Source organism: Symphodus melops, assembly GCF_947650265.1.
Source record: "Symphodus melops genome assembly, chromosome: 17".
NCBI lineage: Eukaryota > Metazoa > Chordata > Actinopteri > Labriformes > Labridae > Symphodus > Symphodus melops.
Genome location: NC_136707.1, coordinates 9,774,293 through 9,795,140, shown reverse-complemented (window position 1 = coordinate 9,795,140; position 20,848 = coordinate 9,774,293). Strand labels below are relative to the sequence as shown.

The following is a 20,848-nucleotide window of genomic DNA, read 5'->3' as shown; positions in this document are numbered from 1 at the left end:
AAGTGACACAGACCTCACAAGGAACCCTGAACTCTGCGTTTAGATGGCAATTTAAATTCCAGTTTCGCTTTATTTAAAAAAAAAAAAAAAAAAAAAAAAAAATGACTGTCTCCAAAAGCATGACTCTGCTTTGAAAATGAGATTCCTTTAAATGTCGGCACAAGTTGCCGCATACTCATCAGATAAAGATGGGGGGAAAAAAGCATGTCTATGTAATGTAGCTTCTGTGTAAGATCCTCGTGTTACAGGCAAGAGAAGCACGAAAAAGCCCGCAATGCAGTTTACTCTGCCAAATCATCTGATCACAGCGCTTAATTGAATACTGATGTGAAAAGCAGACAGCAAGAGATACACGAGCAGGTTTCACAAGTAATTAAAACACGGCACTCGGCCCATATGGATAATTTGCTGTAACTTGTTTATCCTCTGCGCTGCGTGTGTACCTGCTTTAAGTGTTGCTCATTGATAAGGGAATATCTTGGTCAGCAGTGTTTGCATCACAGAACATGAACACACACCTGCCAAGTATGCGGTTTCATCAGCTTCGTAATTGAAAAGGTGTTAATCAAGTAGCCTTATAATGTATGTTCTGAAAATTAAATCAAAACTATTCCCTTTTGGATCCAGTAACTAATCTAAAATACAAGGACAATAGAGAAATAAACTGTTAACAAACAATTGAATGGATAAACTTGGTACAAGAACAACAGGAATGGTGAGTCCACAGATTGCTTTGCAAATATTAATCTATCAGTTGATAAGCCAGTGAGGTACTGGTGCACAGTGTGTCCCTCACTGCATTATCCAGTCAGCAAGTTTTCTTTGGCAAAGATGCGGGCCAAACAAACACCCAAGCTGTGGCACAGCTTTAGTAGTGATGGATGTCACATTTGAAGCCAAGTAGAACCAGAAAAACTTCCAAAATGATGTTTTATCCTTTGTTGAAAAGTAAATGGAAAAAAAAAAGAGATGCACGCAAATCATCCAATAGCTCTGTGGAACATGTCGGGATACATCATTGAAAACCAAATACTTGCAGTTAATGCAGCTGCTGTTATTGTCAAAGCATCATGTTTACCAGGAGGGAATGGTTTTCAGATACAGAAGCATCAAACTTTTTGGCCCTTTGATTCAAGTTTTTATAAGCTGTTAAACTTTCACAGTCCACTGCCTCTAACTGTGCAGGTAAGGGTGATACACACATGCTGAAGGTCCAAATGTGCTAAGCCATTTCTGAGCCAACTGTGCCAGTAAATTGTCTTGCGTGGCACAAAGCACACGCTATCCTCCGGACCACAAAAAGTGTCATCTATCAGTGCAGTTTTCACACAAAGCATCACAGGAAACCCAGTGCTTGTTTTTTTTAGTTTTATTTCTCTGTCTCGCTGTCACAGAAAAAAATAAAATAAAATCATAATGCTCCAAGCACTTTGTGGGAGCAATCAAGTGTGACTGCTCCTGCTAAGGAGCCAATGATTGGCTATTTATTTTTTTATTTTTATTTTTATTTTTTTATTTTACCCCCCCTAACATGCCCTGCTCTCCAATAGTTTTGTATTCAGAATACCAAAAGCATTTCCAGTCATACCCACGGAAGCATGTTATTATGCATGTTAAATCCCTGTAACACACTCACAAATATTTACATAGCAGGCATTGTTTTCCGACTTAAAAATAGCACAGAGAATGAGAAACAACATCAGAGGATACTGAAAATGTCAAAGTAATTGCAAGAACAGATTTTTTTTTTTTTTTTTTTTTTCTGTGTGCCAGGTAATTGAGAATACAAATTGATAAAGGGACCACACATCAACCACACTGGCACAGAAAACTTGAAACCTAGATCTACAGCAGATTTATTGGTGGCCAATCAGCTTTGACCAAATGTATTTGTTTACAGTAAACCAGCTGAATAAAATATGTAAATAATCTTTATAGATAGTACATTATTACCCTTTTCAAACCTGTGCCCTAAATGAAACATTTTTGCTGTGCTTTGGTCCAAACAAAATCAAGCACCAGGTGTTTTGACCCAGCTCTCCAAGAACGCTCCATTTTGGTGTGTGTTTCTCTTTAAATGCAATAAAGAGACCAAGGTGGAGTCCAAGGGTGGAGATACCAGGGGAGGGGATTTTTTTTCTCCCAGAATCCAACTCATGGTGTCACAAACTGAGAACATTTGAAATAGAGCAATTTTCTCTGTTTGGTCAGACTTCTGCAGACCACAAAAAACGGACTCAATGGATTTATTTCAAATCGTGTGGGTTGATAGAAACTCAGGTTACATGTCATCAAAAACCTTGTAAAAGTGAAATTTTTACAATATGTCCCCTTAAATGAAAAAGTTTATTTTCACATTCATGCAACAAGAAATGTATCCTTCGAACTGATTAATAGTTTTCATCGAACACATTTATAAAGTGGTTTGTTCTGCAATGTAGACTAAAATGGGAAATCGAAATGTAGCTCTTAAATGTAGGTTTCAGGGGGATTATTTTTAAAAAGTGGTTTATTGAAAACGTTTCTATACGGTTCTGACATCCTTACTTTTCAAATGACTTCTATTGATCTTCCCTACGCTCCGAGTATAGTCCAGGAAATGAATTAACAAAAGGGGGGGGGGAATGAGCTTTAGAGATTACAGTTTAATATTTGGTTGTATTCTATCTTTAAACATTTGACACATTTCTCTTTAATCTCTCCCTTTGGCAGCTTGGATTATACATGTTATCTCGGAGACATTATCCCGCATTTGTGATCTGTGTGTTTATGGCAGATTCACTTGCTGTGTCAAGCTACCTCTGCTGGGGAGATTAAGGGTGTGTACGGGGGCTTTACAGGAAGTGCTCAAACAAGCTGCTCAAAAGGCTGAGGGCTATACCCAGATCCATTCAAGTATTACATCCTCCTATCTCCTCCCATCTTGAGTATTAAAAACCAGCGAAACGTTCAATGACTTGCAACAGCCATTTCACAGCCGAGGTGTTGTCTGTCCATCTTCTCCACGATAAATAATATCATTGTGTTTGTTCGGGGGCTGTAAGCGGCAGAAATAATGCGGAACAGCCCCAATAAGCAGGTTAGAGGTTCTACAGAGTTCACTCAAAGTTGTTGTTGTTCCTGGGTGTTTTCTTTTTTATATCTCTCTTTCTATCCAACTTTGTCAGCCTATCCAATCACAGCAAGCGGCTTTCTGTCAAGCAAGTGGCTCTCTCAAGGTTTCTGCTAGTTTAAAGGATTGTTTTCCTTGCCACTGTTGTCAAGTGATTTCTTATTGGTGGATAAATGCAGGGTTGTGTTGTACAATCTTCTGTGCTTTAAACCTTTACACGTTGATGCATGTTTTTAATCCGGAGACCCAAACACGTTTGTTATTTGTTCAAAAGAAATGAATATATGACTTTACCCCGTCATACTCAAACTAATGTGGGGCCTCATTCACCTTAATTATCTTCCATGATAACTAGCTGTGAGTCAGACTAAGGAGAGAAATGGAGACCTGTGCCCATCTCACCAAATGTTTCCTGTAATCACCGACTTGATTTTACTTTGTTTGGTCATGACGCCTCTACACTTGTCTCCATTGAAGTTATGTAAGCTATTAGTTTAATTTATGAACTGCATTACAGACTCAAGTCCCCTTTAACCGTTTACAAAAACAGACAAAGGATTGGTTTCATTAAAGGGAAAACATGCTTCTCTGACATAGTTAAAATTGGTATAGCTGTTCAAATTCAAACATTGGAGTGAGCTATCTCCCGCTACCACCTCCTCTCTAGTCGATCCGCTTGTGGGTCCCCTTATGGGAGACAAGGAAGCTTCAGTACTTGGCCAGCACTTCATCAGCCTTAAAACCTATGTTCTAAGCTGGCTCCATTTTTGAAGCAAATATCTTCGATATTTATCCTAGTTTTACTACATTCATGGTACTGGAGCTTGTAAAAAAAACTAAAAAAAACAAACAAAAGACTGACTGTGGACGGCATGGTGCTGTGGATGGCTTCTACGGCGAAAATCCTGAAGATGGCTGCTCACAGTTTGGTCCAGTGGCTCGCAGCTCACTGGATTTTTGGGCGCTCGCTGATGGTCGGTCTCATCCTATTCTTCAAAACCAATTGTCAGAAATGTGATATTCTGAAATCTCTTCCTCTTCATGTTCTTCCAAAGCTTCTCTCTCTTCAAAAATAATTTTCTCAGGCCCCCTGCGCTACGAATCGTTACACCAACTTCATATATTGTAATCATACAGGCAATGCTACAGTATTTATTTTTTTATGCCCCGTCTCCAATTTGCACATGGGTTAGAGTGCTTCGTGCAAGACAGAGTGTAAAATGTGTGGGAATGTGGGAACAGAGAGGTGTATAGGTGCTTGAAATGAAACAATGATGCAACCTTGTGCGGGAAAAGCAGGTGCAGAAAGACAAATTCACGCACGCATGCACACTATACAAACATTAACACACATACACTCACACAGTTAGGAGATAAAGGTGTTGGGGGTTGATCAGTGTACTGCCAATGAAACATGTTCTTTTATAAATTCTTCACAGAGAATAAGCCAAGGCCAACAAGTCTGAGGTTAAACATTTCTCTTTAACAAACACAAGAGTTAAAGTAAAAAAAAAAGGAAAAATAAGGGTAAATGAGGCGCCTGGATTAGATGATAAACTCGATATGACTGATCCAGATCAAATCATGATTTCGTCACGTGTGGTTGCTTTAAGTCTTGACTCTGTGAAAGCCGGAAAGGGCCTGCTTTGCTTTGATACTGCTAGTATGAAATATACATGATAAAAGGGAGACTTTTAAGGGTGGGGTTTTGTAGTCGCCATTTTTATGATTCCTAACCAACAGCTCACTCATAACACAGGATTTCATCCTCTTCATAGCAAACTTTGTGTCTAATCCTTTCAGGTATGAAACTCCAGGAGAAGAAGCAACCCAATGAGATTAAGGTGTGAGATTAAATCTAACAGTGATTAAATAACCAACCATTATATGACTGTGGCAAATTAATTTCCCCAGTGTGGTGTCAGCCTGCCTTACACAGTATGAGCTGCTGATATTAGTTGCAGTCACACCAGCTTTTGGAAATAAAACAGCTCTAACCTAGTGGCTGCCCCCTTTGCGAAGAAGTAACATTAAAAAATAAAACTCCCCGAAGACAAACAAGATTCTAAGGATGCCCAAAAAACAGCTTGTGCATTCCCCTAAATGACACCCTAATCACCTTAAAAGGAGCCTTATGCCAGCCAAGAGACAACAGTCATCTACAATTGAACTCAGTCAATCTTACATTAAAGAACCTTTTCAGTTTGTTCCCCTGTCTGCAGCTGTAAATATAACTGTCACTCAGCACATTTGAGTATGATGCAAGTGAGGCAGCTGGGGTTATTAAGCTTGTGCCAAGGTACGCTTAAGGCACAGTGAACTGGTCATAGCTGGCATTTATATGTTGAGCAAATGGAATACCGTGCATGGAAATACTTCAGAAAAGGCTCAGCTGTAATGCACATACATTAGATAAATATCTTCTACATGAAAGCAACTTGCATGGCAGGTGAACACTTCCTTTTTCCTCTCACACCAACTGTCTGAATTGAGCAATCTCCGCCAGCTAAAGCACAATTTGGATTAAGCAAAAATCCCCACTGATAGGTCAGCTTAGCCCGTAATGGAGCAGCTTAGGCCTTGTCTGCATGATTATAACATTCTTAGCAGCATTTTTTTCCCATGCATCCAGATGTTACGGCACAAACATTGCTGCCTGCCTTTAATCTCAACACGTTTTTTTAGATCACAGGCACGTAAAGGAACATGCTTTTGAAACATCTCTGTATTTGTGATGTATTTGACAACAAGCCTATTTACTGATGTTTACGTTTCAATCTTAATTTAAGTCTAAATGTTCTTTTGTAGCCGTACAACAGCGCCAGACATTCTCTTTTCGCAGGGTTTGCCACACACACCTACACACAGAGCTCTAATTGATGAAGTTATTATCTTGGACGTGAGTTTGCCTCTCATCTGTTTGCATCCTTATGTCAGCTTTTACAACATTAACATGTTAACTGTTATTAAGTATTTCAAATGTGAGAAACGCAGACATGAGAAGGATTATTTTGAGACACATTTAGCATTTCCAGACTGTTTTGCTTGTGTGTTCAAGTGTGTGTAGTTGATAATAGCACTTAGTGTTTTTCAGCACCAATCTCTGCACAATCAATGAACAGCTCCAACAAGCCAAGATGAGGTTAAAGGTTTTAACGGTTCATAAGTGCTTTTGTCAATGATGGAAACTAGTTGGAAAGGAGATTACCAGAAAAAAATCAATCCCTTTTTTTCTGCAAATGACACTCCAGATGTTTGTGTGAACATGTGGGTGAAAGTTTAGAGATTTAAAAAAAATGCAGTCTGGTAACACCCCGCTGATGTAAATATCCAGTGCACACACTTCTACAAGTACTTAAAGTACTGAACTTAACGAATAACTCCATGCATGTTTTGTGTTCAGGTGTATTTCCTGTGTCAAACAGATGTTTTTGGCTTGCAGAATTGAAACATTGAAGGGAGAGTTTATGAGCATCGCATGCAGGAAGCAACTTACTCCCATCGGATGGCTTCAGGACAGCTCACAGCTTTATGAATGCACAACATCCAAAAGGCAGGGAGATAAATATTATTCATCTGGATGCTCCATGTTGAAATTAAGGGGTATTTCTGCAGAAGGATGCTGACTGCCCATCATTATGTCATTTGCTCTTTGCTAATTTATCAGAACGAGCCAAAAAAAAAAGAAAGAAAGAAAGAAAGATATCTGTTGGTGTCCAGAAACATTATCTGATGCTGAATTAAAGATGCTCCTTAATTCTAAATCAACACTGGTAACCAAGCTCCCCCCCCCCCCCCCCCCCCTGAATGTCCGTCATGTTTTGCTTTCCCCATTTTTCGAGTTCCTGTACCTCACATCTATCTATATATCTCTTTTCATGGCTACAGTCAACATCAATATTTTACAGTGCATACTGCCCAGATGACCTGCTACAGCAGCCGAAAATGATTTTACTCATGCTACAGGGTTTGATGGGTATTTACCTCTGCGGCAAACAACACGCTGCATTTTGTGGAAGACACGTGTCAAAGATTTTTCCGTGCAAAGGCAGAGAAAGGTAACCGTAAATCACGCACACAAAGGCACACTTTCTCCCCGCCCTTTTTTCTGTTTTTGTCTTTTTGAAGCAAGTATGTGGCTCTCGAAATGCAAGACCAAAGTATGACACATCTCCATACTGTATGTGGGAGATACATTTAAATAAATATATAATAACCCTGGGAGCTATGATATTTTAAAAGATTAATACATGCCTTCAGTGCCCAGGAAAAGTCTGACAGCTTTCTGACAGTATCAGTGTGCTGTACTGTAGCTTCTCCTATGTGATTCACATCATGTTTAAATTGAAATACGCTGTTTGCTCAGGCTCATCAATACTACGTGGGATCGTCTGAAACGATCTAAGTCACACACACCAGCAGGCTTTCACTATAACCCACTAGAAAAAGAGAGAACATCATTTCTGTTTGTCACATTTATTTGCTCGCCAGTCGCAGCTGTAAATGCTGACCAAACACTTTAAGCACGTTTTGCTTTTCAGGACTCATTTTAAATCCCTTCAAGTTGTGCTACTGTTTAAATAGCAGGATCAATACCCATCCGTACTGATACTCCACGTCAGCGTGCTGCTGCGTGTGTGACCGTTATAACCAAAGGGTCAAACAGGGGTCACAAAGCATCAGTGGCGCTACCGCGGAGGAGATTTTTATTCGGCTATTACTCCACTGCTGCATCAGTTAATCAATCCAATCATTCAATTTAGCACAAAGACGTTAAAATAGCCAATTTCTGAGCAGGTAGATTCAGCCTTTTCGTATTAACAGCCTTAATGGATGCATGACAACGAGCTAACACACATCATTACTGGATCATGCAAGACTTTTTTTCTTCCTCTGCCAGAGAAGAACTTTACACAATTCTCTCGCAGAGGAATAAAGGAGTTCTAATGCACATCCATGTTAAGACTAGATATTTAATAAATCTGAGGTTGAACGGTGAGGGACTCTGACATAAAGCTGAAGGCAGGCGGGGTTGTGTATACGTTTTAATTCATGGTTGAAGATAATGAAGTCCAGTATGAGTTATTATCAACTATTGTTTGCTGATTGTGACATTGCTGATATTTAAGGGCTGTAAATAAAAAAATGGATCTTCATCATCTTCTAATTCAGTTTAAAGTATGACTCCCACATGTTTATCTCCCTTGGAATATCCAACTGAGCTTGATAATACCCTGCAAAGAAAAATGCTTCAAAGTTATTTTTTATTAACTTCTCCATCAATATTATTAATAATACTATAATTCTTTTTAAGGGGGCAGTTTTTGGTAATAAGCCTGATAAAAAAAAGTCCCATTAAAGTATATCATCTTGCTTGCTTTAATTTGACTTTTTTTTGCATCAAAATCAAAGCGCAGTGAATGAATAACCCAGTTTAGATTCATCGTAAAAGGTTGATGTGCAATGTTTTAGCAGAAAGAAAGTCGATGAATTAGGAGATCTACAAATCTTTTTTTTTTTTTTCTTGCAAAGCGAATCCAGCCAAGTGTAACTAATACATGAACAACAAAAAATGTGATGAGTAATCATTTTCTGCCTTATTGGAGTGTAAAAGAATGGATGTAAGTCAAACTTAAGCTAGGTTGAAATGATTCTTAGCAAATACATTTCAGAAACATTACGGCTGTATTTTCCCTGTGCTGTTTGTCCCTCCTCCCCTTCCGTTGTCTTCAGCCCAGGGGAAGCTATTGATTGTACAACGAGGCACACCTGGCCTCAGTGTTTAAAAGCCCAGTGTTGAGATGGAGAAAGGCTTTTGGAGTTGGGGCTGCTGTACCTCTCAGTTGGGTTTTGTGATGTTGCGTTTCACTGATTTAGTTCATCCTTCAATGATTTAATTTAAGTCTGTCTGTTGATAACAAAACCCCTTTGTTTTGACTTTAGTATGATGCTTTTTTTATTGGGTCAGTGTGTGGTTGTTATCCCCATATAAATCTGCCTTATGGTGGGTGGTAACAAATGAGGGGTCGTTTGGAAACGAATATCCATGAGCTGAGTTACAGTAATAGTGTAACTTGGGACTTTAGCTGAATTTCGTAGCCTTCACTGTTTAAGTTGTTCCTTCTTTCTTGGTCCCTATTCTCCATCATGATGAGTTAAGTTTAGTGTCTTGAGTGCTTTTAAGATTTCTACACAATCTCTCTGGTTAGTGTGAGAGTGGTCCAGCTGGGCTGATGTATTTGTCTTTCCAATGGTCCAGTATTAGTTTTTATTTTTGGAGATAATCCTGGGAGGAGACATGTTCTCTATTGGAGGTACACTTGCTCAGTACCTTGTATGACTGAGGATTGCAGTCCGAATTACAAAAGCAATAGAAACAAATAGCAATATCTGCATTTCACACATGGTGCAATACAATACGTAGACTTAGCTGTAATACACTGCAGTTCTCTGGGAGAGCTTGTCACTGACATTTTCCAGCAGTTTCATGGCACACATCGCCAATTTATGGGCTATGAGAAATGGCAGACGTAACACATTGGCCTGCCGTCATTTTGCTGTGATGTTCAACCTGACATTTTGTTAGTAACCTTAAACCTCCGAAGAAGAAAACTGCTGGTTTCTCTCATTCATGTTCTGTCGGTGTTGCTGGAGATGTGCACTAATGCTTCATATAGGGTGGGAAGAGTTTGTGCACGTCCCCTTCTTTCTTGTGTCACACTGACCTACAGCTCCGTAATGAATTGGGAAAAAATGAAAGAAAAAAAAAAAAAAAGTGGCTGTGATAGGTAATTTCCTCCAAAAGGTTCATGCTTAGGTACTTAACTGATAGTGCTGCCAAAAAATAACCTCTTGGGTATAAAACAGGGGAAGAAAAGACAGACTTTCTCTCTTACAACGCCTCCTTTTTACACCGAGTTACACAGTGGAAGAATCAGGCATTAATAAATCACATTTAGTATTAAAGAACAATGGTTTGTGTGCTCCATCAAGAACGATAAACTCAAGGACAGAAGAGTTCTTAATTTGGTGTCACTAATGACCTTTTTAATCTGTTTGGTTCTGATATAAACTTCTGCCACGTGGCTTTGCTCTAAAAGAATACAGTTTGTATCTTCCATAGCAATGTGTTTATGTACATGGGAATTGATGTCCCTCAATCATGTCATCTTCTCAGTTCTGCAGGCTCCATACACCATGTGTGATTGAAAATTAAATAATGTAAAATGTCTGAATTGCTCTCATTGGGAAAAAAATAAATAAATAATGCTACACATTCTGTCAGGCTTTTAGTAACCTCAGACAAGCCCGTTTAAGACAAGTACACCTTATCAAATCTCGTGAATATGTGATGTTTAGTGAATAAGCTTGAATGAGCAGTATTTGCTTCACATGCAGCGGTCAGACAGTGCAGACTTTTATCTGCCTTAAACTTCACTGGAATGATAGGATTTTTTCCCTCTTCTTTATGAGGTGCAGAAATCTATCATGTTCAAACTGTCATATTAATTGGTTCTGCTTAACTGAGCTGGATCTGCAACATTTCTAGGATGTAAATTTTAGCCTTTGACTCTGATGTACTCAGGTGTGACTTCCAATTACAGACGGCCGTTTTTGGACTTTTTCTGCTAAAGCCTTTTATTCAGCCGGCTGTAAGAGAACACTTATGAGAGATGCACAGATAAAAGGAACATGTGACGTTTCATTAATGTCAAAGTCAACCCTTTTAGTCCTACGGTTTTCACTTATGCAATTAAGACAGGTCATTTAAGTTAGCTAAAAAAGAAGTGTGTTTATTAGTCTTCAATATCTCTGATGTATTAGCTAAACTCCACAACGGTTTGCTCTGTTTCTTTCAATGCACTCCAACTTTGTGCATAAATGACACTGACAGAGGCCCATTTTCTCCTGTGTGTGTGTTTAGACTGCTTGTTGTTTGCAGTGGCAACATCAATACTGGAATATTGAGGGCAATTGTGATCAAATTGAACGAGCGTAGCCTCAAGTGCTCTCATCAGCTCATCCAAAGGAGGAAAAAAACAAAACAAGAAAAGAACAAAAATCTTCTTTTAGAAGAGTTTCTGACTGCTGTTGTTTTATAAGAGAACAGATGAGACATTATGTAAGGATTTTATTTTGGGTTTAATGTAACACTTTATATTTATTTCTAGGTTTGTGAAGAGAAAACCACATTTTGTTTAAATGTAAGGCCTTAACTCATCTGAAGCTGAAAAAAAAAAAAAAGAAGCAATATCCTCCTTTGAGGCTTTGATTTTAAGATGAGATTGCTTCCATTTTCTCCCTTGACTTTAAATCAGTTAAAAATAGACAAACTCTCCAGCTCATATTCACTGTTATGGACTAATGATGCCGGGTGGTATAGCACTCCAAACATCCCCACAGTTTCCCCCTCATCGCGGTGCTTTTTTATTTCATGATGTTTTATGTCCAAAGGGCGTCTGAACACAGCTTCAGATCTTAGCGCTGCAGTCTGGTGATGTGGGGAGAAGAGGTACCTGGCTCGCCCACTGTTGGAAGTGGGACGGTCTTTAGGGGATCTCGGGAAGAGAGTGGGGAATAAGGTTTTGATCAGGACCAGCTGTCACTTCTGTCCTCAAATATTCTGCTGAAACCCACATTCCTGCATGAATACGAGTATAAAGAGTTTTTTTTTTTAAGAGTGGCTAGGCTGAGTTGTGTTCAAATTAGTCTTTCTGTCTCCATTCTGCTGGCAGGGTTTGCTTGACAGTAGAACTTGTCCCACGAGAGACAAACAATGATAATATATCATGTGGCTTAAATCCTGCTGTTAATTTAATTAAGGAGAAATCTGAACAGGGTAGGTGTGTAGGTGTGAGGATGAACTTTGTGATACCTTGATGAACTGGAGTTGGTAGAGAGCAGACAACAGTATGTAGCAAACAGAAGAGATAATAAGCGTACAATTATATTTAGTGTAGTTTGAGTAGTTGGCAAAAAGGGCAAGTTGGCCTCGGTGGCCATTTCTCAAATGCAACTCCATATATGGACCAATATATCTATTTAAATAGTTTTTTCTGCTCCAGGCCACTTCATAAGACTAATCAGTGCCATTCTCTTACAGTTTTAGTGTTTAAGCATTTAGTCAAAGACCATCAGTTTTTCATAATTCTCTAAATGAAAAAATAAATAAAACAAGTTAAAAACATCAGAATATCTTCATGAAAGATATCACAAACCACAGAAGGTGGATGAATATTTAGACACAGCATAGGCCCAAGTGACTGAAAACAGCTGCTTGGTCTAAGACCCACTGAGTCAAATGTGAAGCAGAAGGTCCGTCTTTACTCATTATTCTTTCTGCCATCACATTTTAAGTTATCACGAAAACTCAACAGATCCGAGCAAATAAATGTGAGGTTAGGATGATCAGTTGTTTAGACTTCAAATATCATTATTTTCAATGCAAAGGTTGCCTGAAGTAGAAGCCTTTTCTACTTAAGCTTGATATGTTTTACTTTTTAATGTTCTGTTTTCTTGGCACTATGGATTTGAATTAGTATTGATGCTAACTATTCAATGTTTTTATATTGTATTGTATAATGTATATTGTATATTGTATGATCAACATGGTCTAACCCAATTAGATAGAAATAAGAATAAAAAAAACCCACATTGGATACTCACTGCATTAATTACCCAACATCTATTGGTAACCAGTCTCAATGCATCAGTAATTATTCAACCCCTAGCTCAACATAACAAAACTGAGACAGCTGTTATGTTATATTCATGTTGAGTTGATGTTTGTCAGCACAATTGACTTGAAAAATGTAACCAGCTATTGTCTACTTAAAACCACAACTCAATGGTATATTTCACTTTGTCTTAATGGACATTTAATATGTCTTGAAGCTAGAAGACAGCAATCTCTGCATATGCCAAGCTACAGTCGTAGCCAGGTAGACATAAAATGAAGCGCAGGCCATAAAGAGGTGCTTTAATGGACAAGTTTAGAATGCGGACATGTTGCCATAACGCATATGGAGACACAGTTTAGTGTCAGGGAATACTGACCCATAGGATCCCTCCCTGGACTCAGGTCTGAAGGTCAGATTCAGTGAGAGAAAACAGAAAAACAAACCTTCTACCTTTACTGGAGCCTGATCCGATCGCTGAGAATGTCAGTATACTCTGTATTTGTTTTGCACCTTAACCGTGGAAACACAATGCCTCCCACTCCAAAACAGACCCTGCAAGACCCTTTGCTGTGGCCTGTGGGCTTGTTGTTTATGTGTGCCAAACATGTACGCATCCATTTGTTGAGTGAAGAATGACTCATTTGACCATTCTTTTTTGTATATCTTTCTCCATTTCTTAGTAAACCATTTCTTCTTTGTTCTTTGTGCTGCTGTGATCACAAACATGTCACTCAGAGTGAAATCCCAGGATTATTCATTGCAAACTGACCACAGTATCTCTCACTTCCAAAGGTCTTGACTGACTGTTGTTGATGAATAGCCGCTTACACCCTCGATTGATATTTGCAGTGACACTCAGAGAAACAACTCAATACAATTACCTTTTGTCATCCATTCCATTATCAGTGCACTGTGACAGTGAAGGCGCTGGAAATATGTCCTAACAGCTTTACGGGAGAATGCTTGTATATAAGAATGACTGCAGCGTTAATCTTTTGTTACTAATTTTATGAAACCTGAGTGAATGTATGTTTCTTCTGCAAAAGACAATGACTCACAAGGACAATGTTGACAAAAAAAAAAAGGCATATTTTTCTTATTCACACCTTCATATGTCAATATATCGCATTGTATTAGGAACCGTTAACAGAATCACAGCACCCCTGACACCATCTCCAACATGCTCTCTCCAAGGATTCCGAAGCTTATTATGAGTGAACTCCTTTTAGAATAATTGATTGTATTTGACATGACATGGAGGAAGCTCAGGCGGATTGATACTCCGCAGCAGTGCAGGGATCAATTCAAATGAGCGACTTCTGGGGGGGCTTTTATTTTCTCTGCCAGACTTTATTAGGGAGAACTTGGACCTATTAGTATCTGCAATGTAAATTAGGATGATCCCTCTCCTCATCATATCTCAAAATATCTTCTCTTCTGCTTTGAGGGGGCATAATGCAACATGGAGGCTGGGCATGTTCCAGAGCACTTTAACAGTGGGCGTTTAAGCATGAAGAGTTGTGATTATCCACGGAGATTAGCTTCTGTCTTAACAAACACAAAGATTCGCCGTGATTTGGTGCGCTGCACGTTCTGAATGATGCATCCACCTTTTAAGAGAGCACTGGACATGGTGTGGATGAGAATTTTTATGTGGAGTGGGTGTGAAATGAAATTTCCTTCCTAAGTAAGGTACATGACTTCAGTACAACTGGAGGAATGTCGTTTTAAAGGTTGATTTTCTCCTTTTCTTTTCATCTGTCTGACTCGGATAATAGTTTTGCTACATTTAATGGACTGATTTTGTGCGCACCTTTAAGAATTTTGATGGTTCAGGTAAAGTTAAGTATTGGCACTCTGCAGCTTAAGTCTTTCTTGTATTGCTTGTTTGCATTTAGCTCTCACTGCAACAAAGGAAATACTTTTGCAGACATTCTGTCGACTACTTCTGAAAAGAGAACTCTCCTGAACAAGGCATATTTTCTCCTTACGTATGTTTTCTACTCAAATAAAGCTTTGGACATGTGTTGCAATGCAAGAAAGTGAATGTCAAGTTGAATGTCCTCAGTGTGAGGCAGTAAACAGCAGATGGTTCGCAGGGCCTCTTTAGCACTATGGATTTCATTTAGCTACCCACCTGAATGACCTGTGTGGAGCTGTGCAGCTGATGCAGAGACCAAAAAAAAAAAAAAGCTTAAGTTAACAGTTTGCTCTTGTTTACTCCAGTTCCACAACACTGCAAGGCCAGAAGAGTCGTTCGCCACGGACAGTGAAATTAGCTTGTTTATCAGTATTTTGATTTCCGTCCCGCTGACACTTTAGACGTACATGATCCATGACTGATTTCCGATGAGAGCGAAGCCTCTGAAACATAACAAAGCAGTTGGCTTGTGCAGTTTCCATTGTTTTTCCAATTAAGTGTAGGATGATTAGCATTGAGCCAAATTGGGACAATGGCTTCTTATGTTAAGGTTACCTTGAACATCGTGCATCTGTCCTGTCAATTGGATATGCTCCAAAGATGCACAGCACATTACAAGAGAAGCTGCAGCTCATGTCCAAACAGGATGTTCCAAGGTGATTTGCTGTGGTGTATTTGAGTTGGGGTTTTTTTGGGGGTTTTTTTTACATACATGATTGTTTCAGACCGTCAAACCAGCAACTTTTCTTTGGAGTTGACTTGACTTAAGAAAACCTTTTTTAGTGGTTTATTACTCAAATAGAAGAAGAGTTCAAAAAGATGATGTGCAATGGAAACTAATACTCTTTGTACTCACTGTGTTATCTGTAGATATGTTTAATATCCTATTACAGGCCCAGAAGTAACCACAGTTCTATTCTGTCAAGAGAAAAACATAATCCAGAGGGAAATTACCCATCAGGAAGGCAATACTGTTACTGAGATGCAATTACCAGGCCACTTGTGAGACTTTCAGGCCTGGTATCCATGGGTGCATGGCTGTGTGTGAGGGTGGTCGATATGTGCATAACAGCTCTTATGTTTTGCAGAGTAAATTGGATTCTTAGCCAGAGAACAGTTAATTTAGAATATGTCCAAGATGCAAATGATTGATGTGACTATATCGTTACAACTGTAGGTTTGGGGAGCAGCCTGATGGAAAAAAAAATATAGCAGGGAAGGGAGGAAGGAAGGAAATAGGTTTTAAATCAGAATAATGGAGAAAGCTTGTGCACTAAATCTGGGAGTCCCTACATGGGAATAATTTGGATTTTGGCCAGCTGTTTATACGTTAATTCCAGAGTTAACAGGAAAAAAATAAATAAATAAAAAAAACAGTGCGTGAGCTTGGATTCCGTTTCACTTTACATTATATTGTGCAGCTATTCGTAAGTAGTTAAATACACGGTGTGTCTCAGAGAGGATTTAATGTACCAATTTAGCACTGAATCACATAGCCTACAAACAAAGAAAACAGCATGGATTGGAAAGAGCATCAGTGTAAACATTTGATAAGGATTTGCTCAAGGCGCAATGCTATGCTTTATTATTGATATGAAAATAGAAACTGTAAAAACCAGCCCCGTCTCTGTGCGTGTGATATAGTTGCCTCTGCACTGTCACATCCGACAACTCATTCTCACAAGCATATTTGTGGTAATGGCAAATAGCTGGCTAATACATTTCTCAGGTGGGGTGGGGTGGGGAATTTCTATTGTACTACAAATTATCACATTAAATCTTATAATGAATTATGGCTGCCTTCAATGGACAGCCCCTAACCTTACACATTGTTCAGGGACAAGAAGAAGAAGAAAAGAGCTGCCATTGCATTGGAAGTGTGTGTGCATAAGAAATAAAACCGCCTGCACCGAGTGTGAGCCATGCATGCATAATAAATGTATGACAAAACAATACCCCAGGCACCCCGGTATTAATGATATGCAGCGCACTCATTATTAAAGTTCCAAAACAGCTCCTGGAGTAACACAGATGGAGTCAATTAAGCAATGAGCATACTTGCTTTGCCTGCCGTTTCATCTCCTTTCTTTTATCTCTTGAATATTACTCCGCGGGTGTAATTAGCTGTATGTTTCTCCTTGCAACATAATGTCCGGTGATAATAACAGCTATTTTCACTTGTAATTTCAAATAATGTACTGCTTAATAAATGTACCAAATTTGCTTGCACTGTGTCCTTGGGTATTTCATTTGCACTGCAAGAGGTGTGCAGGATAAAACCATGCTGAGCTGATTTTTTTTTCCCCCCCTCTCCCTCTTTTCCTGTTTGTGTTCCCAGAGACCTGATGCCTTCAACGCTGGAGGGGCAGATCACCATGGAGAAGACACCCAGCTACTTTGTGACTAACCATGCCCCAAAGCGCATCCACACCATGGCCAGGGACATCAAGCTTATTATTGTGGTGCGTAATCCTGTCACCAGAGCCATTTCAGACTACACACAGACTTTGTCTAAGAAGCCCGAGATCCCCACCTTTGAGATTCTGGCTTTCAAGAACCGGACGCTGGGTCTTATTGACGCCTCATGGAGCGCGTTACGTATTGGAATATATGCGCTCCACTTAGAGAGCTGGATGCAGTATTTCCCTCTTTCCCAAATGCACTTTGTCAGTGGCGAGAGGCTCATCGTGGACCCGGCGGGCGAGATGGCCAAAGTCCAGGACTTCTTGGGCCTTAAAAGGATTGTCACAGACAAACACTTTTACTTCAATAAGACTAAAGGATTTCCGTGTTTGAAGAAGCCGGAGGACAGCAGCACTCCCAGGTGCCTCGGTAAATCAAAAGGGAGAACTCACCCTAAAATCGACCCAGACGTGATTCGGCGGCTGCACAAGTTCTACAAACCCTTTAACATGATGTTCTACCAAATGACCGGCCAGAACTTTGAATGGGAGCTGGAGGAGGACAGTGAATCTCGCAGCGCTCAGGACTAAGCAGACTGCGGCATGGCAACGGCTTTAGCCACACCACCAGCCTTCAAAATAAAACTATTGTCTCGCCCCTTCTACAGAGGGAGTGCTCGAGCACGCCAATCAATCATGGCCGTCTTTGCAGTGTCTGTATCCATTAGCAAGAGTTTACTGACATGCTTTTTCTCTCCCTTCAATACTAATGTGGTTGACGATGGCAAATCATATTGTACATACCAAACATAAAATATATTTATATTTGTGAAAAGGAGATGATTTATTCATTTTGTTTTTAAAGCATAGAGCTGATATAAAAATCCTGTCGACTATGGCAATGCATGCGATGAGTTAAGTGTCCTTACCTCATGAGCCCTAAGGGCAAACTCTGCCTGTTTCTTCTCCCTTTACTTTCCTGCAGTTTGTTGCCCTCACGCCCACTTACCAGCACCCAGAACAAAAAAGATATTCTATTTCAATGGCTGAGGCCATGAAGAGCTCTGTATTATATCATTTCACACTGTCCTGCTGCTTTAGAAGAGAGAGAAAATCATAGACACACAGTCCAGTAATCCTTTGACATGTGCTCATCCTTCCGTTTGTGAGTGGAGACAATCCTTTTCTGTTTTGTCAGTCTGAGTTTACCAAAGTGTTAATTTCCTCAGTGTCAGTGTTCTGGTTGCTCTGCACTCATTAATTGCACACATATTCAATAAGGGAGCTGATGTACAGTGGCCATCAGTCAATAATTGGATTGTTTCGCTGCATAGCTGCACATTAGCATACTGATGACCATGCACTCAGATGTGCTGCAGTATCAGTGGTTTTGGCATAATTTGACAAATGAATCCGTGTTCTACAAATATCAAGGGTTAGTTGTGGATCAAAACAATCCTGCATCTTGACAAAAACAATTTCCTGTGGCCTCCTGAAAAAAAAAAAAAAAAAAAAAATCTGTTGGCTCTTCCAGTCCTTGACTGTTTGCCTGGCAACCCCTCCTCCCCCCCTCCTTGCAGTAATACATGTCAATGAGGGTGAAGAACAACAATGCAGGACTGAGCAGAAGTTTGTTAACCAACATCTGCTGCCACGCGGTCTTCTGTCGTTGGAGATTAATGGCGTGTTAAATAAACCGCTGCTGCTGAAGCAACGTCAATGTCAGAGAGAATTTACTGTGAAGGAAAAAAAGCTACATACATGCCCAGGTAAATTACAAAGCCATTACTGTATGTACTTAACTTGAATGAGATGACTTTTTGTTTGTTTTTTTGCCAGGGAAATGTTCTGTAACCAGAGGTTTACAAACACACACTTTTGGTTTAACTGGTGGGTGCTTTTGTGGAAAACAACAGGGTTGTTTTGTTTTGCTGTGCAATGCTCCTTTACAACATCATATTTTCTCTATTATTTTTCATTCTGCATAACTCGCTGTGCGTCTGTCTGTTGTCTCTGGACTTTTTCATCAATTGAGACAATCAATACAGTCAATGAGTCAATAAATACAGTCTGCTCCACATCACTGCTTGCTACAGCTATGATGCATTGCTCTGTTAATCCTCCCTGTTCTCTGGCCATGGATGGCTGGATTGTTCCACTCTCTGCAGACCTCTCTGTCACCCTGGGGAGGCCCGGCACCAGCAGCTACTTACACAGAGCCATTGATTCAATCAAAGTAAGCACTATACTGCCCTTTGTAGCGCCAAGCCTCAACACTTACCTCAGAGTCTCACTCTCCCCGTCACTACTTTCACTGCTGAGGCGTTTTCTGTGCAGTCATCGGTTGGGGTTTTCCTGACAATCTCTCTACACTTTTACCTTTCAGCTTCCTGTCTTGTCTGAAAGCGCCTCTGCTATTCTCCAGTGAGAGGCTGTTTAACAAAAGATGCACGAAGACTTGCTAATCACAAGTTTAAGCGATGTTTCTCATCTTTTTTTAATTCATATTTGTTAGGCTCAAGTATAAGAACACGTATAAGCCGGCCTTCAAACCAGACAGTCCCTCCTACTCAGCGTAGAGCTGCTCAAAGAAATCCTGAAAAGGCAACCGACAGAGTTCTTAGGCACATGAGGACTTGGTTTCCCGTCTATAATATGCAACCTGATGTCATTTACATATCCAGGATCACACACGTGAGGGAATTCCTCTCCGGTGTCAAAACATGGATCCAACCTCTCATTAACAGAAACATACTGCACCGTTCTCTTGCTTGTTTTGGTACAGGCAGGGTTGTGTCTGTGATATTTCTCCTGAGACTTACGATGCATGAAAGACATGCTAAGCTGTCCTTCATGTGTTACTCCCACTGTGGGTCACGTTTCGTCGTGTGGTTTTCGCATCAAGTAAAGAAGATGATGAACGAGCATCGCCGCCTCATCAAGCTGTCACTGCTGAAGAACCACCGCTTCAAAATAAAAAAATAAATCCATATTTGTCAGTCATTAATGACAATTTGGCAAGGAGTTGAAACAGTAATACACGGCGTGAAAATAAAGCTTCCTGGATGTACCTCAAAGTGAGCTGCAGTCAGAGTAGCAGTTGGTAAAGGACTATAATCTGATTTTTGAGAGGGAGTTCAAAGTGTTGCATTCAGTCGTCTCTTATATGATCTATAATTAACACCGCTCAAAAGATACAGCAAACATCCAACTCAGTTTGAAAAGTGAAAGCTAGGACTATAGAAACATAAATGATTGCAGAGGGAGTTAAGTCTCCATTAAGACCGGTTAACTGGTTTTTCACTGAAGGATCACAAAAAAAGTGCACATACGGTGTCAACTTTATATAGAAATGTACTCTGAAAGAGTCTCTAAATGTCCTCTTTATATCTCCTGACTATGGAGTCATGGAAGTGCCTGAATAGAGTCTGTACAGTATAATAGTACAGAGATGTGCAATATAAAGGGGAATAAATAAAACGTCTGACGAAGACAAATAGATTTAAGAGTAACCATAAGCATTTACAAAGGAAGGCTTGCACAAAGCAAGCTTATTGACTTAAAGTAACAGGACAGAGCCCCTGAAGTCCCAACAAAGTAAAAAAAAAATCTTACTTCATATCTTACTTTACTTTTTGGGACTTATATATATATATATATGTGTGTGTGTGTATGTGTATGTGTATGTGTGTGTGTGTGTGTGTGTGTGTGTGTGTGTGTGTGTGTGTGTGTG

The 20,848-nt window shown here is 39.7% G+C and overlaps 1 protein-coding gene across 1 annotated transcript in view; it reads left to right on the top strand.

The window, feature by feature from the left end:
• The window catches only part of hs3st4 (heparan sulfate (glucosamine) 3-O-sulfotransferase 4), a 77,880-nt gene extending 57,285 nt beyond the window's left edge, over positions 1–20,595 (top strand). The window contains exon 2 of the mRNA XM_079366370.1: positions 17,052–20,595. Within this exon, the coding sequence (XP_079222496.1) occupies positions 17,052–17,706 (655 nt within the window). The 3' untranslated portion in view covers positions 17,707–20,595. The remainder of the gene's footprint in view (positions 1–17,051) is intronic.
• Positions 20,596–20,848: the final 253 nt, after the last annotated feature.